Source organism: Hyperolius riggenbachi, chromosome 1 (genome assembly GCF_040937935.1).
Source record: "Hyperolius riggenbachi isolate aHypRig1 chromosome 1, aHypRig1.pri, whole genome shotgun sequence".
In the NCBI taxonomy this organism is placed as follows: domain Eukaryota; kingdom Metazoa; phylum Chordata; class Amphibia; order Anura; family Hyperoliidae; genus Hyperolius; species Hyperolius riggenbachi.
In genome coordinates this window covers 593,210,216-593,233,911 of record NC_090646.1, presented here as the reverse complement: position 1 = coordinate 593,233,911, position 23,696 = coordinate 593,210,216, and the positions used below count along the sequence as shown (strand labels likewise).

The window sequence follows — 23,696 nt, the reverse complement described above, 5'->3', positions numbered from 1 at the left end:
GATTCGAGCTGGGTGCTGACTGCCGCTCATTGTAGCATGTGAGTATTTGGATTGCTGAGGTTTTTACTACTGAATTTATTATAAAAGTGCACTGTGCTATTTAACTTGTAAGTGCCCTTTTCTGCTGAGTCTGTGCCAGTCACAGGTTTTATGTTAGAAGGAATATGGTTGGGGTATAATTATTATGGCCAGTGTAACACCCCACTAATGGGAAAGGGTCACCAAGGCACAGTGGAGTAGCTAAGAAGTTGTGGGCCCCAGTACAAGTTTTACATTGGGCCCCCAAAGCACACTATACCTAACAGCTATAGCACCTGCTATGATGGTGTCAGTGACTGATGGCATCAAGAGGTCTCCATGAGGCCCACCGAGGATCCCCTAAGGCGAAGAATAGTGAACAAAGCAGAAGAGCGAAGTCACTCAGATCCCCTGAGGTGCAAAGTAGTGAATGAAATGGAGGAAGAAGTAGCTCACCTTTCCAGTACCCACCAGCAATGTACTTTTTTCTAGGAATCCCCATCCTCCGTGACTCCAGTGCCATCTCGCTGGTAGAGATGGCCCGAACGGTTCGACCATGAAATTATTTGTGCAAACTTCGGTGGTTCACGTTTGCGTCGAACCGTGAACTATATGCGAGTTTGACCCACCCCCCATACTACATTATTAAGGTCAACTTTGACCCTCTACATCACAGTCAGCAGACACAGTGTAGCCAATTAGGCTACACTCCCTCCTGGAGCCCCCCCCCCCCCCTTATAAAAGGCAGGCAGCGTCAGTCTTTTCACTCACTCGTGTGGCTGCAGTAATTAGAGAAGGGAGAAGAACCTGCCGTAGACATAGGGAAAGCTTAGTTAGGCTCTTGTTAGGCTTGTTAGCTTGTTCCTTGCTGATACTTATTGCTAAAAAGCACCCCAAAACAGCTGTTTTGAGAGCTAATGTTGTTCTTGTGATCTATTTTTTTTGTGTGTGTGTGTGTCACAGACACTTGTTGCATATACAGCCCTGTCAGTCAGTCGCAGCTGGCCTTTGGCCCCGTGGTGGTAATTCCTACTGTGCCACTGCCAGGCCCAGCACATTCAGTGACTACCTGTGTGTGTGAGACAGCTGCAAATTTGTAATACCAATCACTGCATACCTACCTATTCAGTGCACCTACCTACGTAAGCGCACGCAGTGTTATATACCACCAGTCACTGCACCTGTTCACGGTACCTGTGACCTGTTCATGGTACCTGTGTGTGTGTGTGACAGCTGCACATTTGTAATACCAATTAGTGCATACCTACCTGTTCAGTGCACCTACCTACGTGAGCGCACACAGTTTTATATACCACCAGTCACTGCACCTGTTCACGGTACCTGTGTGTGTGACAGCTGCACATTTGTAATATTGGTCACTGCATACCTGTTCACTGCACCTGTGTGACTGCACATTGTATTAGTCAAGTCAGTGCATACCTTTTTCACTTCATCCCCCCCCCCCCCCCCCAAAACAGGCAGAGACAGGCCACCGGCAGTACAGTGTTCAGAAGGCACGTGCCATCAACCCCCAAGATTGTCAGGACGTAGTTGACTATTTAACACAGGACACCTCATCTACCTCAGCTTCCGCACGGAACCGTGACATACCTTCCTCCTCCTGCTCTGATTCTGGCACCCCACTTAACATTCAGTCGGCCGCCACCACCAAAGTGCCATCATCCCAGGGCTCAGTGGTGTGGAATTTCTTTTGCGTGTCTGCCTCAGATGAGAGCAATGCCTCTGTACTCTCTGCCACCAAAAATTGGAAAGACCAAGACCCGCGTAGGGATAACTTCCTTACGAAGGCACATGACGACAAAACACAATGGGATGACCACCTGAGGAAAAGCAGCACACAAAAGTAAAGCCACACACCGCAGTGGAAGATACCAGGCCACAATTATTTCTCAAAAAAGGTGATACCCAAACTGTACCGTGATGTTGAAACAAGGCAAGTGGTGTCATTTCTTGCACACAGTGTTGGGTCAAAGGTCCATCTGACCACATGGTCTGCAAATCACAGTCAGGCCTGTCCAAAGAAAGTCAGTCCCCACACACAGCATCTCTGCCTGCACGCCTTGTGACTGCCTGCCCCAAGACTAAGTCTGTCCCCACACAGCATCTCTGCCTGCAGGCCGCTTCACTGCCTTCTCAGCCACCACCGACAGGGTCCAGGACTCCAGGTGGATTCCTGAATTTTTGCTGCTAGCAGCGGCCACTATAATAATATTTCTGGTGCATGTTCATGCCTGTCTAATTTTTCTGGCTGCACTGCGGCTGCAACAACAACACAAAAGGCATGTACATGTGTCAATTACCCTTCGTGATCATTACCTTGCAGCGGTAAAGGGGCTTGCGTATCACAATGAAGCAATGGCCGCCGGCTATATGGGTGCTTTGGGGGGAGGGGGCACACCTAAGATAATAAGGTTGTTGCTTCATTGTGGACAGACCAAATTCGATCAGCTGGTCAGTCACTGTTGTTCTATCATTGAGCTATCACAACCTTGAAAACCGCCATGGCCTGCAGTCTCGCCATGGTGCGCACAAGTCCAGCAAGGCTGTCACTACACAAATAGCTGGGTGCGGTGTGTTACACAGTGAGTTTAGGGGAATCAGTGCGAAGCAGTAGACTTAGTACACTACCTGATTGATGTATACACATGCAAGATGTTTTAAAGCAGTTTATGCCTGCAATTTAGCATTGCAATGTGATTTCTGCCCTTAAAACGCTGCTGTGCGTCAAATTCAGATTTTTCCCTGGGACTTTTGGCGTGTAACCCACTCCCCCATGCAAAAACTCAGGTGTTATACCCCTTGAAACATCTTTTCCATCACTTTTGTGGCCAGCATAAATGTTTGTAGTTTTCACAGTTCGAACACCAACTTTTGCGGAAGTTCGCGTAATTGGTTCGCAAACCTAAAATCGGAGGTTCGAGCCATCTCTGGGGGCTACTTCATACTGGGGAGCTACCTCTGGCTATCTAAACTAGGGGGGGCTCATTACCTAATACTGTAGGGCATCTATTGCTATCTAATCCTGGAGGGAGCGCATTTTTGGCTGACTAAACTTGTGTGTGTAGGGGAGTGGAGACATCATATTTTGGGGGAGCCTCAACCAAACATTTGCTATGGTCATGATTTCAGGATATGCCCCTGCTCCGGCTGAGATTGCATATGTCCTATTCCTGCCACTCCCCTCATAACTACTTTGGTTAATATAGCTCCCCTCTAATACAATTAAATGTGAAGTGGCAGCATTCATAAGTGACCAGTTGCAGTATTGCAGCTATTACCTGCAGGTGTTCACAATGACTATAATACCCTTTCTAATACTGTTATAAGGCTTGTGCCTACAGGCACCTTATGTAACAGAAGCAGCTCCTGCAAGGGGACTCGGGGCTTGCCAGGGAGGGGAGCACTCAAGTCGCTCATTGGCAACAATAAAGCTGTAAAGCATCCACATGAATTCTGTGCAGAGTGCCGATCTGCACAGCTGTTCTGTTATCATGCTGCTGAGTAGCAGCATTGAAGCACCACCTCTCTATTCTTTGATGTTACTGCTGGTCAGCTATCCATCACACATGGGCGGCTGTGGCATGGAATCTGATCATTCGAGACTTCAGAGGAGTGAAGCATGCGGAGCACAGCCAGTCGCAAACCGAGGAGGAGGAAGAGCAGAGACAAGTAGAAGAGAAACTCAGGCACTCAACAGCCATGCACACAGGAAAGAAGAGGGACACATGGACTGCACCATCAGTCAGAACCAGCAGTGTGCACACAGGGGGCTCGATTCACTAAAAGGTTGCTAACTCAGTTAGCACGCCTAAAAGCTTTGGGCGTGCTAACTTGGGTGCTAAGCAGTTAGCACCCCTGAAGCTTTCATTGATCGTGCGCAAAGTTTAGCACTGCCAGTTGTGTGTGAAATGCTGCACCGGGTGCGCCCGAAACATCGCACTGTCTGAGGTTTCGGGCGCACCTGGTGCAACGTTTTAGGCGTACCCGTTACGACATTTCCATTGCACCCGTTGCAACGTTTTGTGCGCTACGAGCACTTTTAAACTTTGAGCACCCTAAAGGGCTTTAGGCATGCTAAGGGGCTTTTAGGCGTGCTAACTAAGTTAGCACCCTTTTGTGAATCAAGCCCTGGGACAGCCAGCCAGCTGCCAGTCCGGACCAATGATGGAGGGAGGAGGTAATATACTCTGTATGGCCTCTGCCCTTTTGCAACTACTCGTCCTCTCTTTTTTTTTTACTAGTACCTTCTGTATTTCTGTTGTTCATGGTGCCCACCTTCTGTATGTTACCCCCATGATCACCCTCTGCGTATCCCCCCTGTGCCCACCTTTTGTGCATCCACCTTTCCCAACCACTGTGCACCCCTCGCGTTCCCACCCTCTGTGCATCCCTCGCATTTCCACCCTCTGCATCCCTCTTGTGCCCACCCTCTCTGCATCCCCACCCTCTGTACGCCCCTCTCCCTCCCACTTCCGTTTCTAAAATTGGATTTCACTCCACTTTGCAACTTACAAGTGGCTCTACAGAGGAAAAAATAAATTATTAGGGCAAGAAACAACATTTGGGCTTTTAGTAAATTCTTCAGGATTGGGCTGTAACTGTGGATTAACATTATTATTATTATTATTATTATTATTTTTATAATAACTGGACGCTGTACCTCTCATACTACTGGTATACCAAGTAGTAATGAGCAGAAATTATGCCCTTGCCTAATTACACATCGTAATACGCAATTATGCATCATAATCATAATGTTACATTTCGGGGGAATAGCATAATTAATTTCATAGTTAGTTGTTACCATTCGTAATTACGCATTGATTTACTCTTAACTACAAGGACTTTTTTAAAAAAAAAAATTGACTTGTACCCACTATTCTCCTTAAAGGGGTTCTTTCACGAATGAGAAAAAAAAATAAAAAGTGGTTTATGCATAAACTATTAAACATCCTTCTAAAATAGTGTAAAAAGTTTTTTTTTTTTAAATGAATGGTTTCATCAATACAGCATGTAATGTAAACAGTGATGGATGATGGACTGGGAGGCTAATCCATTTGTTAGGGGTGGTTTTTTTACTTTCTTTTCACAACCTTAACTCCTGCCTAAGTAGTTTTCAGTGGTATAATCCACTGCTAGCAGGAATGGCTGTTATAGCCCTAACAGCTGAGCTCCGCCGGTGAAGAGGCTGAGGCTCTAAAATCAGTCTTCACCAAACAAAACCTATGACGAGCAAGGAATTCTGGGAGGAAGTGACATTTATACTGGAAACCTTCAAAGGAAGCAGACAAGCAGATTGCAAGATAAGAAGATGCAAATCAGTCAGCCTTGCAAACTGACAAAAAGGCCTCTTTTCCCTGAACAGAACTATGCAACCTGCATAGGAAACAAAACAGTCCAGGGAATCAAGGCCAGCAAAGCGGATTCTGACAGTTGTACTGATGAAATCATTCATATTTTTAAAAAACTTTTTACACTATTTTAGAAAAATGTTTAATAGTTTATGCATCAACCACTTTTTATTTTTTTTTCCTCATTCGCGAAAGAACCCCTTTAACATATGTAGCAATGTTGGTAGCAATAGCATGTATGGGGGTTTTGCAATTCACCGCCAAAGTCAGCACAAAATTATGCGTAAATTACACATAATTAAGAATGATTATACAAGGTCAGTTGAATAAAGAATTTGTAATTACGTATATATGCATAATTGCGAAAATGTACACGTAATTTGGCGTAATGGTAATTAATAGGAAATAGATACATAATCACCAAAAGTCCTTTATTGATCTAAATTAACCATAAATACATACTTTTCATTAATGATCCAATGCCACTTTGCCACCACTATCTTCCAGAGCTCCACCAAACGGTGGACCATGCAGGTTGGTATAGCTCAGGCTGCATAGCCTCACGCTGCCGGGCTTGAAAAACTGGCAATACCAGCCTGCATGGATGCCAAGGGGTTAAAGAGGTTTAGAAGGGGGACTCCATGCTGTCTGTTTTCATAAAATGTATACCTTGTGCATATAGAACTCGGAACTCAGTAAGCAGAACAGTGTACTGCTGCAAATGTCATTTTACCCAGAGAGAGAGAGAGAGAGAGGAATCTACCTGGCTATCTGGGGTTCTCTTTGGACAACTGTTGAACACAAAAGGCAAGGCCATGCCTGGCTACATATCTGTAAGCAGTGGCTGCATGGTGTAATGGTTAAGGGCTCTGCCTCTGACACAGGAGACCAGAGTTCAAATCTCAGCTCTGTCTGTTCAGTAAGCCAGCACCTATTCAGTAGGAGACCTTAGGCAAGTCTTCCTAACACTGCTACTGCCTATAGAGCGTGCCCTAGTGGCTGCAGCTCTGGTGCTTTAAGTCCGCCAGGAGAAAAGCGTGATATATATGTTATTTGTCTTGTCTAATTTTTCTCTTGGATTTAGCATAAATGGTACATGCTAGACTAGTTTCAGCTAGTTTCAGCTAGTTTCAGCTAGTAGTGTTGGTGGTATAATGGATATGTTAGTTACCTACCATACACTGAGACCTGGGTTCAAATCCCAGCCACGGTATGTAAGCTGGTTTTTGAAATACTGCAATTCCCTGGCAGATGAGACCCTCCTCCCTCCGGTAGGAGGGAGGAGGGGAGGAGCCCACAAGAGGCTAATTAAAATCTCCCTAGCAGAGTGAGTAGAAGCTGTCCCTTAACTAATTAGTATAGGCAGACGAGTGAGTCAAATGGCTTAAGGACCTTGCCTTGTATAAGGGGGGGGTGAGTGCAGTCTGATTGGCAACAATGTGCCTGCTGACTGTGATGTAGAGGGTCAAAGTTTTGCTTAATAGAGCATTATGGGGTGAATCAAACTTCTGGGAAAGTTCACCTATGGCAGGCGAACGCGAACCACCGAAGTTCGCCTGGAACCCTTCGCTGGCGAACCGTTCGGGACATCTCTACTAGAGGTATTTCAATGACAGTTAAGTGACCAAAAACCACTGAATCTGCATTAGGCCTTATACAAGGGGCAGTAGTGAATACTAGATGCCAAAAGTGATGGTGAAGGATTATTGGGTTATGGTCGGTGCACTGCTAGTACCAGCACACATGTTTCCAACTGCTAACATGTGTGCTGGACACACAGGATTGCAATATAACAATAGCAAGAAAAAGAAAAACAGCCCTCAGAATGGTGGACTAATGTAGCACTAAGCACTGACTGCAGCTGTCTGCAACAGCTAAAGTGCACTGTGTGGACACACTGAACATCAATATCACAAGATCAAAACAGAAGGGCTCTGGGGTTATGTAGATTGTGAATTGGTATTGTAGCAGCAAAAAAACTCCAATGGGGACACAGAACACAGGCATATTTAACCCTTTCCCTATTTGCAGTACACTCTCCCTGATATGCCAAGCACAGAAGCCAAACACAGACTGCAAAACAGCTGCTGTGCTGGCTTTCTGATAGTTGGGGGTCGGTCAAGGTGGGAGGAATAGCTGATTGACTGTCATGCGTCTGCTGACTCTGGGGTGGGGGGGTCAATTTTTGGCTCCATTATAATGTATAGGGGGCGAATCGAACACGCCAAGTGTTTGCCTGAGGGGGCGAATGCGCAAACTATTTGCTGAGTTTAGGGCACGTGATTGGAAGGTGAGGTCAGGGTCAAGAGATATAGTTACATAGTTAGTTTGGTTCATTTTCCTTTGTATTAACATTTTAAAATTAGTAATATATCAATTTAAAGGATGGGAATAAAGTTTCAAGTCAATCAAACACATTTTTCAGTAGATAAATATATATATTTACATAGAAAGAGGGACAAAGTTCTGAAAGAGGGACAAATGAGGAGGAAAGAGGGACAGGGCTCCAAAAGAGGGACAGTTGGGAGCTATGTTTACTGTGTGTCGGGGAGGGGGCTTGAAAAAAAAATTACTATGGGGCCCAGTCATTTCTAGCTACACCCCTGACTCTAAGAATAACTGATCTCCAGTAAACTCCCATAGACCAACCAATTTGCCTATAACTATTGAAAAGGAGGAGGTAACATGTATGTTAAGAAACATACACATTAAAATGTAGGTGTGAGTGTGACCCTATTAGGTCTCACAAATGAAAACTGAAATTGTCAGAAATCTTAAGGTAAAAAACCAGGAATGCAAAGTTGGTATACAAAATCCTTCTTGAACTTTGAAGTTATAAGGATATTTGTGGGACAGGTAGTGACGATGATCGTAATCTGATAATTACAATTACGCATAATTTCACGTAAAATATCTCAATTATGACCACATGTAATAACGATTTAGAAATTCAATTTATTTCACATAATCCATTTGTAATTTTGAGTAATTTCATGTAATTTTGCATAATTACATGCTGAATTCAGCAGTTAATAGCAAAAGAAAATTGATTTTAATGCAAAAGGGAAAAAAATGTAAACTCTGAAAAAGAACATTTTTGATAGCAAAAAAAAAAAATAATCTTTCCTTTGAATTTTTGAAAAATGACAGGGTCTTTTGTAGTGTTGATCGAACACCCAGATATTCGGACTCGGGTCGGCTCGGGCGAACATGGTCCACATTTTTCGGGATATTCGGCCGAACACCGAGCCTAATGGAAGTCAATGGGGACCCGAGCATGCCTGATTTGCAGGCCTTAAAAACCTTGAAAAATGAGGGAAACTTCTGCAAAATGGGTTGGAAATAGTGGGGAGGCGCGGCATTTACACATAGATGTTAGGCTCAGAATAAAAGGAGGGACTCATGTTTGCAGAGCAGAGCACCAATTATACTTGACTGCCAGTAAAACAAATAAAACTCCCAAAAAAATGGCATACGTGTATGGGGAAAAATTGCACACATAAGTGCACTGAAGTTTGGCAGCTGACTGGATAAGTCTCGGTACTGCTCCATCTGGTACAGGACTACTGCACTCTTCTGCTCGCAAAGGCGTGCTAACATGTGCAGCGTCGAATTCCAGCGCGTGGGGACATCACACACCAATCGATGGTTGGGTAGACTGAATCGCTGCTGCAACTTGGTGAGTGCGGCTGAAGCGGTACTGGATTTGCGAAAATGCTTTGCCACTCGTCGCACCTACTGCAGAAGACCCACCACGTCTGGGTATGTCCTCAGGAACCGCTGAACCACTAGGTTCATAACGTGGGCCAGGCAAGGGAAGTGTCTCAGGTTTGCCAACTGTAACGCGCTAATGAGATTGCTCCCATTATCACACACAACCAGGCCTGGTTCCAGGTCCAGTGGTGCCAGCCACAACTGGGTCTGTTCCTGTATTCCCTTCCAAATTTCAGCGCCTGTGTGCTGCTTATCTCCAAGGCAGATCAGCTTTAATAAGGCCTGCTGACACATGGCAACAGCTGTGCTGCACCACTTCCACGCACCTATAACCGAGTTAGCTGTGCCGGATGAGGTAGTGTTTGGAGAGGCAGTGGAGGAGAAGAAGCCAGAGAGGTAGGTGCTGTCAGCAACACGTAGGGACGCAGGTCCGGCTCTTTGCAGTGTTGGCAAAACCCGTGCCATAGCGGGTGAGGAGAACTCGCTCCCAGGCTCCACAAGGTTCACCTAGTGGGCCTTAAGGGAGATGTGCTGACCCTGGCCAAACGCACTCGTCCACGTGTCAACGGTGAGGTGAACCTTGCAGGCAACGGCATTTTTCAGGCTTCGGGTGATGTTTGCGACCACGTGCTCCTGTAATGCTTGCACGGCACAGCGCACAAAAGTAGTGGCGGCTGGGAACCACGTAACGTGGTATGGCCATCGACATCATGGATTTGAAGCTCTCTGTCTCCACCACTCTATATGGCAGCATTTCGCAGGCCATGAATTTGGCAATGCTGGCTGTTAGTGCCATGGCTTGGAAGTCGTTTGCTGGCAGTTTTTCCCTGCGCTCCAACATCTCCAGGACAGACAACTGAACAGTAGGCTCGCACACTGAAGGGCAGTTGGTTGTTGTCATCCTTGACTGGGAACAGTCAAGAGCACTACTGCTGCGACTGACATCGGGTATTGAGGGTTGGCCAACAAGTAATGGCTGGGCTGCTGAGGAGGGTCTGGTGTCCAAAACGGAGGCAGTGTTGCTGGGGGCTGGAAGCAAGCCGGTACCCTGGCCTTGTGTGTCTGCCCACACATTGCAATGTTTGGCTTCCATGTGCCAGCGCATGCTGGTGGTGATGAAGTTGTTGACATGTTTTCCCTTGCTCAGTGTGGTCCTGCAAACCTTGCAAACCACCTTGGTTACATCCTCCCTGCTGTCTTCAAAAAAAGACCATACTTTGGAAGACCTACTGCTTTGCTGGGGAGTTTGGCACATGCCTGTTTTTTGCGCCTCACTTGTGCGCTTGTTGTGGTCGATATTCCCTCAATACTTTGTGGCACAACACAAACTCTTGCAGCACTGGGTTCTTCAGATGACTCATCTGTAGTGCTATTATCCCAAGATTTCCGACGGCGATGGCCTGCTTCCCATGTTGGGTCTGTGACCTCATCGTCCGTAACCTCCTCTTCCATCTCATGTGTGTGCTCTGGAGTAGAGCTCCTCAGAACAACCTCTGCGCCGCAATTCAATCCCATCTCTTCCTCATCTTGGCAGACCTCCTGCAATTCAAATTCCTGCACACATTGTGAGATTTGGGTGTCTTAGTCCTCGCTTTACCAGTAATTGGTACATTTTCAGCATCCACTGCTTGCTGTGAATCCGGGCACAACATTTGTGGCTGTTCCACTTCCATTGACCTTTCACAGATGCAAGGTTGCACATCTAGGGAAGGGGCGGAGAATAGTTCCTGCGAATATCCCATTGTGTCGTGGAAGAATTGTTCGGACTTGGTATGTGGCCGTTGTGTGCATGGTGTAGCTGCCGGTTGTGTCACGTTTTTGGCCACTGGCTCCTTGTAACTAGCATAAGACATCATGGCTGACAAGGATGGGCTGGTGCTTAACCCGCTGCTGGACGCTTGACAGGTCAACCAATTAAGTAATGCTAATTACATCAGAGAGAAAATGTGTGCATCAACCAAGTGAACCTGACAAATCTGGCTTTGCAAATTTGGCCTATTGGCTAATCACGAGACATTGCTCATGCAAATATGCATTTGCTTTCGCATGCCTAAATATGCAGGGTCAAAAACCAAAACCGCAAAACAATCGCCCTGCGGGAATTAGTTCATGTTACATAGCACTATCCAGGGGCGCCATGAGGAGGCTTCCCATTGCCCACATCCAACCGGGGGGCCGCGGGGGTCCCAGGCTCTCTCACCGCCTGGAACCCCCACAGCGGCACCCCGGAGGGGGAGGCTGGAGGGTGCAGGCGATCTCCCCAGAGTGGCCAGCGCCGGGAAGAGCCGCCCGCACACACCTCCCAAGATTAAAAACAGGCACTTACCTTAACGTCCATTGCATTCTGCTATATGCGCATGACCTGGGCGCGACACATAAGGGGAGCACAGGCGCAAACAGCCCACTCCAGGGCTCTCACCTCCTAAAACAAGCCATTCACCACTTGCCTCCAAAGAAAAGAAAATGCAATGCTAATTACATCAGAGAGAAAATGTGTGCATCAACCAAGTGAACCTGACAAATCTGGCTTTGCAAATTTGGCCTATTGGCTAATCACGAGACATTGCTCATGCAAATATGCATTTGCTTTCGCATGCCTAAATATGCAGGGTCAAAAACCAAAACCGCAAAACAATCGCCCTGCGTGAATTAGTTCATGCTACATAGCACTATCCAGGGGCGCCACGAGTAGGCTTCCCATTGCCCCCATACAACCGGGGGGCCGCAGGGGTCCCTCAGCCCTGAGCTCTCAGCTTGGGGTGACCCATACTTCATTCCTTTCCCATGCAGTGCCCCCAAGTTTATGCGCAGTAGCAGAATGCAATGGACGTTAAGGTAAGTGCCTGTTTTTAATTTTTGGGAGGTGGGTGCGGATCCCCCCTCCCCCCCCCGGCGCTGGCCACGCTTGGGGGGGTCGTCCGCGCCACCCAGCCTCCCCCTCCGGGGTAACACTGTGGTCCCTAGGCAGTGAGCTCATTTTGCAGTCTTTACCCTTTGGAGGCAGGTGGTGGATGGCTTGCTCTAGGTGGTGTGAGCCCTGGAGTAGGCTGTCTGTGCCTGTTCCCCCCCCCCCTTCTGGAGTGATGTGTGCGAGCCAGCCCTGAGCCCTCAGCTTGGGGTGACCCATACTTCATTCCTTTCCCATGCAGTGCCCCCAAGTTTATGTGCAGTAGCAGAACGCAATGGACGTTAAGGTAAGTGCCTGTTTTTAATTTTTGGGGGGTGGGTGCGGATGCCCCCCCCCAGCGCTGGCCACGCTTGGGGGGGTCGTCCGCGCCACCCAGCCTCCCCCTCCGGGGTAACACGGTGGTCCCTAGGCAGTGAGTGAGCCTGGGGCCCCGCAGTCCCCCCGGTTGTATGGGGTCATTGGGAAGCCTCCCCATGGCGCTCCTGGATAGTGCTATGTAGCATGAACTAATTCCCGCAGGGCAACCGCTTCGCGGTATTAGTTTTTGACCCTGCAAAGTTTGGCATGCGAAAGCAAATGCATTTTTGCATGAGCAATGCCTCATGATAAGCCAATTTTGCCAGATTTGCACAGCCAGACTTGTAAGGGTTAAGCTTGGCGTTGAGCACGCATAAATCTTCTTGTAGTAAGCAACCAATTAAGTACCTGGTCCCGTTCTTGTGGGTTATTGAGGGTTGTTTTTTGACCGTACAAGACGGGCGGTATTGAGTGGGTTTTCTTTGTTGCGCAAACACGGCCTCTATGTGAACTGTGACTGTCAGGGAAAACACCACATCTCCTGCCCCTCCCTCTTTCTCTCTTTAACTGGATTTCTTCATAGTAGTCATTACTTGTCAGTTGTCACAAAGAAAAATGAAATAAACTTCTTTTTTTTTATGGGCAGTGGGCACAAGTTTTCACAGCTTGCCCTGAAAGTACTGCTTTTTTATACAACAATAAGCAAGAGTAAGAATCAATAAACTGTGTTTTTTGGATGGGCACAACTGATCCCAGCTGGCACTGAAAGTACTGTTTTTTTGGCAACAATAACCAAAGTGTAACGAATGGGGAATTATCTCCGTGGTCAGCGCACAAGATGTGCGCCGACACTACGGAAATCCTCCACAAGCATTTAAATAACAGAACCCAGCTTTGGTGCAATGCACCTGTAGAGAGGAATTCCCACCGGCAAATGGAGCTGTGGAGTGCAGAGGAATAAACCCTCTGCACTGCCACAGATGCGAGATGGAAATTGTACGAGGTGAAGCAATACAGGGCAAGATAGCCCCTAGAGGGAGAGTGAGCACAGAGACAGAATGTATGTATGTCCACCAATCCAGTCGCCACCCGGCAACGGTTCACATACAACAGCGAAAACCAAACTGAGAAAGCAATCGCAAGAATGGCGATTGCTAATAGAGACACAAGACTAAATAAGACAGAGCGTGACTGAGTAGGGAAGACACAGCAAAGAACCAGAATCTGAACGTCAAAGAAAATAACAAACAAACTACCTAAACGCGGTCCCCGCACGATATGCGCAACAGAGACAAGCGTGTTAACTGTACGGTCACCGCACGAAAAGCGCAACAGTGACAAAACGTACCAACCCTAACTAACACATGTACCTAACAATGGCGACAGACAAATAACGCGAACGCTTGCTAATCGGTTGCCTCCCACCAGACAACAGCAAGCGTTTGTGCTGGACAAGACAGACTAAAGGAGTAACCAGTAGCAACCGCAGCTAAGGTTATACTCCAAGACAGACAAAGGAGATCCACCGCCTCTACCGCCAGGGCGAATGCGATCTAGGAACGAGACCAAACGATTTACTGCCAGCCGCCGCAGGTGACAGTACAATCGCAGGGACCAGACAAAAACAGCACAGGAATAAACAGTAAAAATATTACAAAGCCTGACTGCACTATAGAGAATGCGAGATGCACTCCCCAATAATTAACTACACTAGAATATTCGCAAACAATCAGCAGAGGGGCTGAAACTTAAGGTAAGTCCAGCAGAGCCAACCCTTTATGACCAGCAGGGAATTCTGGGAGGAAATGGTATTTATACTGCAAGCCTTCAAAGGAAGCAGATAAGCAATTTGCATGACAAGTGGATGCAAATCCCTCAGCAGAACAGCAGCTCTGAAACTTGCAGAATGAAGACAGGTCTCCTTTCCATGGACCTGCAGCATACAGACCTAAAAGATGGTCAAAAAGCTGCCTACCTGTGCAGACAGCAGAGCAGATCATTACACAAATAGTAAAAATCAATAAACTGTGTTTTGGATGGGCACAACTGATCCCAGCTGGCACTGAAAGTACTGTTTTTTGGCAACAATAACCAAACAGTAAAAATCAATAAACTGTGTTTTTTGGGATGGGCACAACTGATCCCAGCTGGCACTGAAAGTACTGTTTTTGGTTTTTTTCGCAACAATAACCAAAGAGTAAAAATCAATAAACTGTGTTTATTGGATGGGCACAACTGTTCCCAGCTGGCACTGAAACTACTGGGTTTTTTTTGCAACCACAAACAAAGAGTAAAAATCAATAAACTGTGTTTTTTGGATGGGCACAACCGATCTCAGCTGGCACTGAAAGTACTGGTTTTTGTTTTTTTTTTTTGGTTTTTTTTTTGCAACAATAACCAAAGAGTAAAAATCAATAAACTGTGTTTTTTGTATGGGCACAACTGATCCCAGCTGGCACTGAAAGTACTGGTTTTTTTGGCAACAATATAAGAAACAGTACAGTGCCATAAAGTGTGTTTTTTTGCATGGGCACAACTGATCCCAGCTGGCAAAGTACTGCGTTTTTTGGCACCAATATAAGCAACAGTACAATGCTATAAAGTGTGTTTTTTGGATGGGCACAACTGATACCAGCTGGCACTCAAAGTACTGGGTTTTTTGGCACCAATATAAGCAACAGTACAGTGCTATAAAGTGTGTTTTTTGCATGGGCACAACTGATCCCAGCTGGCAAAGTACTGGGTTTTTTGGCACCAATATAAGCAACAGTACAATGCTATAAAGTGTGTTTTTTGGATGGGCACAACTGATCCCAGCTGGCAAAGTACTGGGTTTTTTGGCACCAAAATAAGCAACAGTACAATGCTATAAAGTGTGTTTTTGGATGGGCACAACTGATCCCAGCTGGCACTCAAAGTGGCGAGGCAGGGGCTCTGTGGCTGCTGCTGCTGGCAGTGGTGAGGCTGGGCCTCTGTGGCTGCTGTTGGCAGTGGTGAGGCAGAGGCACTGTGGCTGCTGCTGGCAGTGGTGAGGCTGGGCCTCTGTGGCTGCTGACGCCAGTGGTGAGGCTGGGGCACTGTGGCTGCTGACGCCAGTGGTGAGGCTGGGGCACTGTGGCTGGCCTGGCTGGCGCTGGCGCTAGCTCTGTCTCCCATCCTAGCCCCTACCTACCCCAAGCTAAACCCCAATGCTAATGGTGGAGCGAGAAGCGTGTTCGGGTATTTATATACCCTAACACTTGACCCGCTCGGGCCAATCACAGCTATGGTCACAGCCAGCTAGGCTGTATGACCATAGCTGTTGAAAAAGCATCATCGCCGCTTATTGGCTGCCTCAAAGGCGCCAATAAGCGACGGGAGGAGACTGAAAAGCGTGGCCGAGCACCATGCGGTGCTCGGCTGGGCTTGAGCCGAACCCGAACACCGCATTATTCGGGGAATAATGAACAGTGGCGAACACTGTTCGATCAACACTAGTCTTTTGTCCAAGACAGGCTTAAACGGTACAGAAAATTTGGACGCACTGCCATTGGCCGTAATGTTAATTACAGCTATAGTAGCTCTCAGTAAGTAACTGGTGCACCGCCAAAATACGTGTGTGTGCTAAGCTGAAGTCTAAAAGGGCGTAAATATACTGTCACTGCTCTAACAGCTGGTTAAAGACATCAATTTACATGACTTTCCTTTCTCTTTAGTAATTCTTCCACGATAATCGGATTGGGGCTCCACACCCTAAGCAAAGTAAATAAAGATGTCCAGATTTTCAAGGTGTTAAAGTGGCGTAAACATCACTATAATGCACTAACAAATGATAATGATGTCCAGCTTGTACAGGTACGTACACTAATCTCAAACAGGGCAAGACGATTACCGCACAAGTACTCTTCAATACTTCTCCTGAAACTGCCACTGCACCAGGATCTCTGTGTTTGGAGTAAGTAAAGGTATCCTTATCTGATTAGAAATCTTGAAGTAAGCATGAACATAACACACAGTTCAGGGCAAAATTTCCCAGGGCTGGTTGCCTCATGTGATGCTTCAGGACAAGCATCTGCTAGCCGGTGTTGTGTCTGATTACGCTGCCTTTGGATTTGCGCTGCCCCGCATGCGCAGTAGGAGACTGTGCGGCCACAGTTCCTATTTAATGATGCTGCTGATGGTAAAATACTAAATATCTCTGCTTCTTCACATCCTATACTCCCCAAATTTGCAGGGTAGGTAGGGGACCCCCCGAAATACCTCTATGCCAAATTGCAGCCCCCGAGACCCACTGGTTCCCGAGATAGGTTTCTCTAATCTATCTCCTGAACCAGCGGGGGCTCGGGGGCTGCAATTTGGCATAGAGGTCGTTCGGGGGATCCTCTCCCTACCCTGAAAATTTGGTTAGTGTAGGATGTGTGGAAGCGGAGATATTTATTATTTTACCATCAGCAGTATAATTCACTTCACACTGAGCATGCGTGCTACTCAGTGTGGAAGGGAGCTTGCGGGCAGCGCAATCAGACATTACACCGGCTCTGGAAAAAAACGCAGATGTGAATCGGGCCTTAGTTCTATCCATGTCTCCCTTCCAAATAGAGTCAAAGGGAAAGGATGTGACACTCATATGAGGCTGGGCCACTGCATAATAAAAGGAAGATTTTTGGGATTAGCTTTGAGTTTGTTGGAGGGTAGGAGGAGACGGCAAACTTGCTCAAACCTGGAGATGGGCTACTAGTACTACTAGTTCCAGGCTAGTGCAGCACAGGCACTACTATAATTCCAAAATAGTAGTATGTATACATTGGGACCTGTGCCATTTCTCTGATTTTTCCATAACTGTGATTAGGAGTTATCAGTGCGATTTGACTTGTTGCCTGAGCCAGGTCTTTTAGGCTACTTTCCCACCAAAACGTTGCGTTTTAGGGGATGTTATGGTCGCATAACGTGCCCCTAACGCAACGCATGGTGGTGTTGAAGTTGGACGTCAGATTGAGCCGCGTTATGCGGCTCTCAAAGCAGCCGCTCCAGGATAGTGATGGGAAGTCCGGATCTTTTTAAGGATTCGGATCATTTGAATCGGATCATTGAAAAGATCCGGATCTTTGAACCGATTCATTTGAATCATTTTACTAGGGAAGCAGACTGGGTGAAATGACTAGCAGGACAGGACTTTCCCTGCACTGTACGTTCTGTATGTTCCTGTTTCTTCCAGACAGACATCCACTGTGAACCGAATCTTTCATTGTGATGATCCGGATGATTCGACTCATAAAAAAGATCCGGATCAAATGAACGATTCGTTCATGATCCAGACAACACTACAGTCCCACCATGAGTCTCAGTGAATATTAATTAGCCATGTGGCTGGCTGCGGAGGAGGAGGGGAGACTTCCTCCTCCAACATTACTGAGCATGTGCAAACAGTCTAACGTGGCTTAGCCCAGTATAACGTACAGCATGCAGCACTTTGTTTTTAAAGTGCTGCGTTACAATGTAACGCAACGTGTTACTGTGAACAGCAACATTGATTTTACAGTGCTGTGAGTTAGGCTGCGTTACTGGCTGCTGTAACGTGGGACTTTAACGTCCCACTGTGAAACCAGTCTAAAACTTCAAAACTTCTTCTTTCAGCTTTCTGGAAAAGCAAAGTTGAGCAATGTTGTGAAGCCTCTGGAACTGCCAACAACATTCAGTGATGTGGAACCTGGGACCATCTGTGAATCGGCAGGGTGGGGCAGAACCAGGAATGAGCCAGGCAGCGATTCAGACAAGCTATTGGAAGTCAGCCTGCCTGTTATAAGTAGACAGAAATGTGCTGCAATGTGGAAACCTCGAGCTCAAGTTATCACCAAAAATATGATGTGCACTCTGGATGCCGCAGAAGGAAAAGATACTTGCAATGTAAGTATAAAATACTTCTGTTTATCTGGGAATATTCCTAAAACTAGCTTTATCAGTATTATAGTAATCTGTTTTTATTTAGTTTGGCTGCATATTCAGGCAAATATGTTTCCTCAAGGCAGAATATTAACTCACCATTCATTTTTATATCTGTTTCATGATAAGACTCGATAGTGGGCAATGTGGGCAGTATCTACGGCTGGGACGAGGTCCACCAGCACTAGAGGCTGAGACTGAAAGGCTCCCTCCAGAGCTCCCAACATCCCCAGATAAAAGAATATGACAGATGGCTGTCATCATGTGCTCCTAGATAAAATAATTATGTAGCTAGATACACCTGATATACAGGACTTAAGTAGCCCTGTGTCCTCAGATAAAAGAATTAAGGAGGTCAGGCAAGGCCGGATTTATACTTTTTGTCCCACTAGGCCAACTATGTTGTGGCTCCCCTTTTATGTGCAGCTGCACTCCCCCTTTCCATGTGCAGCTCCCTCTTCCAATTTTCATCCTCCTCTTTCATATGTAGCAACCTCTCTTTCATGTTCAGGTGCCCAAGGCCCGGGCTTATGTGACATTTCCAGAAATTTGGCCCTGTGGCCAGGTACTCCCTGGACAGAAGGTATAAGTAACCAAGTATCCCCAGATAGATGATCTAAGTAGACTGGAAACAATGCAGGCCAGAAAGCCTTGGCAAAGACAAACACCACTATTGTGTGGTTATTACTGAGGCAAGAATCCTCAGCACCGGAGCAAGAATCCTCAGCATAGCACACCACACAATCCACTCTACACTATAGAGAGAGTAAGGAAAAGGCACACCACAGACTTCTGCTAAACATCAATATAACAATCCCACTACATGTTTTTGGTGGTGGTAAAGGGCACACAACTGAAACCTGGTGTGTAATTGCTCTAGCTATATTTCTGTTTAGCGGAAGCCTGTGGTGTGCTATCTCCTTATTCTTTTTACAGCAAATAATTGGACAGATAGACAAATGACAGTGCTAAAGGCTGCACCTGAAATGAAAACCAACAGAGGCATTGCAGAGCCCCACTGGGGCTAAATACATGCCTTGAATGCAAAACAGATGCAAATTATGTACTAATTCTGTGCACACATTATTTACTAAAGCTAACACCCTCCTTTGGCTAACAATTCATCTGTGAAACGGCTGTTAGGCCTTGCAATTTTCTGTCAGGGGTCTTGGGGAAGAAATAAAGGAGTTGTATGCAGTACTTTTGCTGGCTGGTGCCCGGATATCTGTTTGCCTTGTTTTGCTATAACCGGTTCAGCGCCGCAGTGCCGAAAATCTCATGCATCCGAGCAACGTTCACCTCCCATTCATTCGCCTATAACTTTATTGCTACTTATCACAATGAATTGATCTATATCTTGTTTTTTCCGCCACTAATTAGGCTTTCTTTGGGTAGTACATTTTGCTAAGAATTATTTTTTTCTAAATCCATTTTAACAGGAAGATTAAGAAAGAAATGAAAAAAAATCATTATTTCTCAGTTTTTGGCCATTATAGTTTGAAATTAATATACGCTACCGTAATTAAAACTCATTTATTTTGTTTGCCTATCTGTCGCGGTTATTTCACCGTTTAAACGATGTCCCTATCACAATTTATAGTGCCGATATTTCATTTAGAAATAAAGGTGCATTTTTTCAATTTGCGTCCATCGCTATTTATAGGCTTATAATTTTAAATAATATAATAACATACTCTCTTGACATGCATATTTAAAAAGTTCAGACCCTTGGGTAACTATTTATGTTGTTTTTGTTTTTTTTTATTGTATTTTTTTTTTGTTTTTTTTAAATAAAAAAATGTATGTGGGTAATTTTTGGGGTGGGAGGGAAACTGCTATTTTCTAATGTAAAATAATGTAATTGTTTTATTAAAAATGTATGTGGGTGCAGTTTACTATTTGGCCACAAGATGGCCACAGTGAGCAAAGTCCTGGATGCGAACTATGTCGCATCCAGGAACTAAAATTCAGAGGAGTTGTTTCCTGGGGGGCAGAAATACCACGCTCTCTGGAGAGAAAGCGTCGGTATTTCTGCGGGGAAGTCAGATCGGTGAATGGGAATTATATTCCCATTCACTGATCGGGGGGCTAGCGGCGGGCGGCGGGTGCGCGCGCAGGCGCGCGCCCAATCGCGCGCACCACGCAGGGAACACAGCAGTGCCTTTCTGGACGAGAAAGCTCGTCCAGAAAGGCCGAACTGGATAAAGAATAAAAGCCTTGCTGAGAATCCCCTATGAAGAGATGGACTAGTCCAAAACTTGTCACTTCTGTCAGATTTCTACTACCTACTGTAAGTGACTGCATTATAGGAGAAAAGTCATGTATGGCTCATTTTACTCTGGAAAAAATGTACTTCTTATTTGCATATGTTTGCACATATTTTTAATTTTACAGTTTTTTGCTGTAGTGCCCCTTTAAAGCACACCTGAACTGAAAGAGATATGGAGGCTGTCATATTTTTTTCCATTTAAACAATGCAGATAAAGTGGTGATCGTAACTGCCAATAATTTCCATCATTACGTTCATAGTCATAATTATGAATAGAAATTAAAATGACATTACAATTACTGGTCGTAATTACTTCCACAGTTGATGTGCATGTATAAATACATACATACATACATACATGCATATTATTATTATTATTATTTAGTATTTATATAGCGCCGACATATTACGCAGCGCTGTACAGTGTATATATATATCTTGTCACTAACTGTCCCTCAAAGGAGCTCACAATCTAATCCCTACCATTGCCATATGTCTATATTATGTAGTGTAAGTACAGTAGTCTAGGGCCAATTTTTTTAGGGGGAGCCAATTAACTTATCCGTATGTTTTTGGAATGTGGGAGGAAACCGGAGTGCCCGGAAGAAACCCACGCAGACACGGAGAGAACATACAAACTCTTTGCAGATAGTGCCCTGGCTGGGATTCGAACCAGGAACCCAGCGCTGCAAGGCGAGAGAGCTAACCACTACACCATTATTGTTGCCTCTGAAGAAGCAGATTCATCTGTGAAATGGCTGTTAGGCCTTGCAATTTTCTGTCAAGGATCTTGGGGAAGAAATAAAGGAGTTGTATGCAGTACTTTTGCTGGCTGGTGCCCGGATATCTGTTTGCCTTGTTTTGCTACAATTGAATCTGGTTGATCCGGAGGCACGGCCTTCAACTCCTGCTACCTCCTTGGGGCTGCCTATCAGGGCATCTAGTGCCACCCTACGTGCTCTTCTTTTTATTGATTCTTTTATTCTTTATAAAGATATTCCTGAAAAAGGATTTAAAGGGATACTGTAGGGGGGGTCGGTGGAAAATGAGCTGAACTTACCCGGGGCTTCTAATGGTCCCCCGCAGACATCCTATGTTGGCGCAGCCACTCACCGATGCTCCGGCCCCGCCTCCAGTTCACTTCTGGAATTTCTGACTTTAAAGTCAGAAAACCACTGCGCCTGCACGCCCGTGTCCTCGCTCACGCTGATGTCACCAGGAGTGTACTGCGCAGACACAGACCATACTGGGCCTGCGCTGTGTGCTCTTGATGACATCAGCGGGATCGAGGACACGGCAACGCAGGCGCAGTGGTTTTCAGACTTTAAAGTCTGAAATTCCAGGAGTGAACCGGAGGCGGGGCCGGAGCATCGGTGAGTGGCTGCGCCAACACAGGATGTCTGCGGCAGAACGTTAGAAGCCCCGGGTAAGTTCAACTCATTTTCCCCTGACCCCCCTACAGTATCCCTTTAAACAATGATGCTGGCGAGATACCCTGCTCCCTACACAGTTTTTTAGCAGTTGGACAGAGCAACTGCCATTCACTAAGTGCTTTTGTAAATAAATATATCCCTGAGAACCCCCTATAAAGAGATAGACTAGTCCAAAACCTGTCACTTCTGTCAGATTTCTACTACCTACTGTAAGGCCTGGTTCACATTACCGTTCGCTGTCCGGATTCGCCTGATCGGGTCCGGACCGTATACTGTACAAACGGAACGTACGTTCCACATAGCAATGCAAAGTCTATGCGGACGTTCACATGCGTCCGTTCCATACAGAACAGAGCCGGATCGGATCCGGACTCCGAACACTTTTCCAACATGCGCTATTTTTCGTGTCCGGATCATCCGGCCCACGCACCCGGACCGGAGCCTGACTGCACCATCCGGAAATAGAAACCAATGGGAAACGGAAAGCACAGAACACACTGGCTACAAACACCTGACGTTCTACCCCACTTCCTATGCGTATTCTAGCGGCCATTTTGGATGGGGACACATGGGCCAAGCATTTCTGGAATGGAGCCGCAGTGACTAACGTGCTGGAGCTGTTTGGCAGTATGTCGGAGGTGGAGGTGAGGCCTAAACAGCGGAGGACCTGATTCTACAGGTGCACCTTCTGCTGACCTCCCAGACCCCAACAATTATATAGTTTTATTTATAACTTTTACTAAACGGATCCGGATCACAGCCGTATACATACCTGATGCAACCGGACCGAATCCGGATCGGATCCGGATCCGGTCCGGATCCAATCCGGTCATTCAGTCCGTTTGGCACAGAAACGCAAGAGTGAATGGGGCCTAAGTGACAGCAACATAAGGGAAAAGTCATTTATGGCTCATTTTACTCTGAAAAAATTTTTACTTCTTATTTGTATATGTTTGCACATATTTTAAATTTTACGGTTTTTCGCCATAGTGCCCCTTTAAGACCTCTTTATGTTGTTTTAGTTTATAAATCATGTATGTTGGTCATTGCCTTTTTGTTGTGGGAGCCTTTTACTTTATACTGTATTAATTACCGTTTAACCAGAAAACATATCGCTGCAAACATACATATGGCCAACAATTAGTACAACCATCAATATAGATTTGATTTTTCTTCCCTTTTCTCTTTTTTTTGCCTAAGGGTGATTCTGGAGGACCTCTGATTTGCCAGGGGCAGCTCAGAGGAGTTGTTTCTTTTGGCCCAAAATATTGTGGAAATCCTGTGGAACCGGCAGTATATGCTTTCCTCAATGAAGATAACGTCAACTGGATTAAAAGAGGAATGGAAAATAAATGAAAATGAGCAGCTTTTGCCAATTGTTTGCTTTCATTGCTTGCTTGTGCATTTATTTGCTACCAGAAATACAATGTAATCAGCTTTCTAGGAAGAGGAGAAGGAAAAAGAGTTAGATTGCAGCAACAATTAAATACATAAATACATTAAAAAAAAAAACCTCCTAGTAGGTGAGGCTACTTTTCAGGACCATCTTCTTTTTAATACAACTGCAATTTTGTGCCTTGCCTTTTCTAGCTTACTGTGCAAAGGAATAAAGGACTTCATTCATTTTAGTCACCTTGTGCCTGTACTTGTTTTTTCTATTATTTTTACAGGAAAATAAGTAATCATTTAGTAAGCAAAAGATTTATCATGCCAGTAGTCCACAGCACAGATGGGCATCCATCAGTGATGATTGTAACCAAGCTAAT

General features: G+C 45.8%; 1 protein-coding gene across 1 annotated transcript in view; it reads left to right on the top strand.

Annotated features, from left to right (window-relative positions):
* LOC137541188 (glandular kallikrein-3, submandibular-like) overlaps nt 1-23,464 on the top strand; it is a 29,635-nt gene extending 6,171 nt beyond the window's left edge. The window contains exons 2-4 of the mRNA XM_068262402.1: nt 16,005-16,143; nt 17,923-18,192; nt 23,131-23,464. Coding sequence (XP_068118503.1) covers nt 16,005-16,143; nt 17,923-18,192; nt 23,131-23,286 — 565 coding nt within the window. The 3' untranslated portion in view covers nt 23,287-23,464. The remainder of the gene's footprint in view (nt 1-16,004; nt 16,144-17,922; nt 18,193-23,130) is intronic.
* The last annotated feature ends 232 nt before the right edge of the window (nt 23,465-23,696 follow it).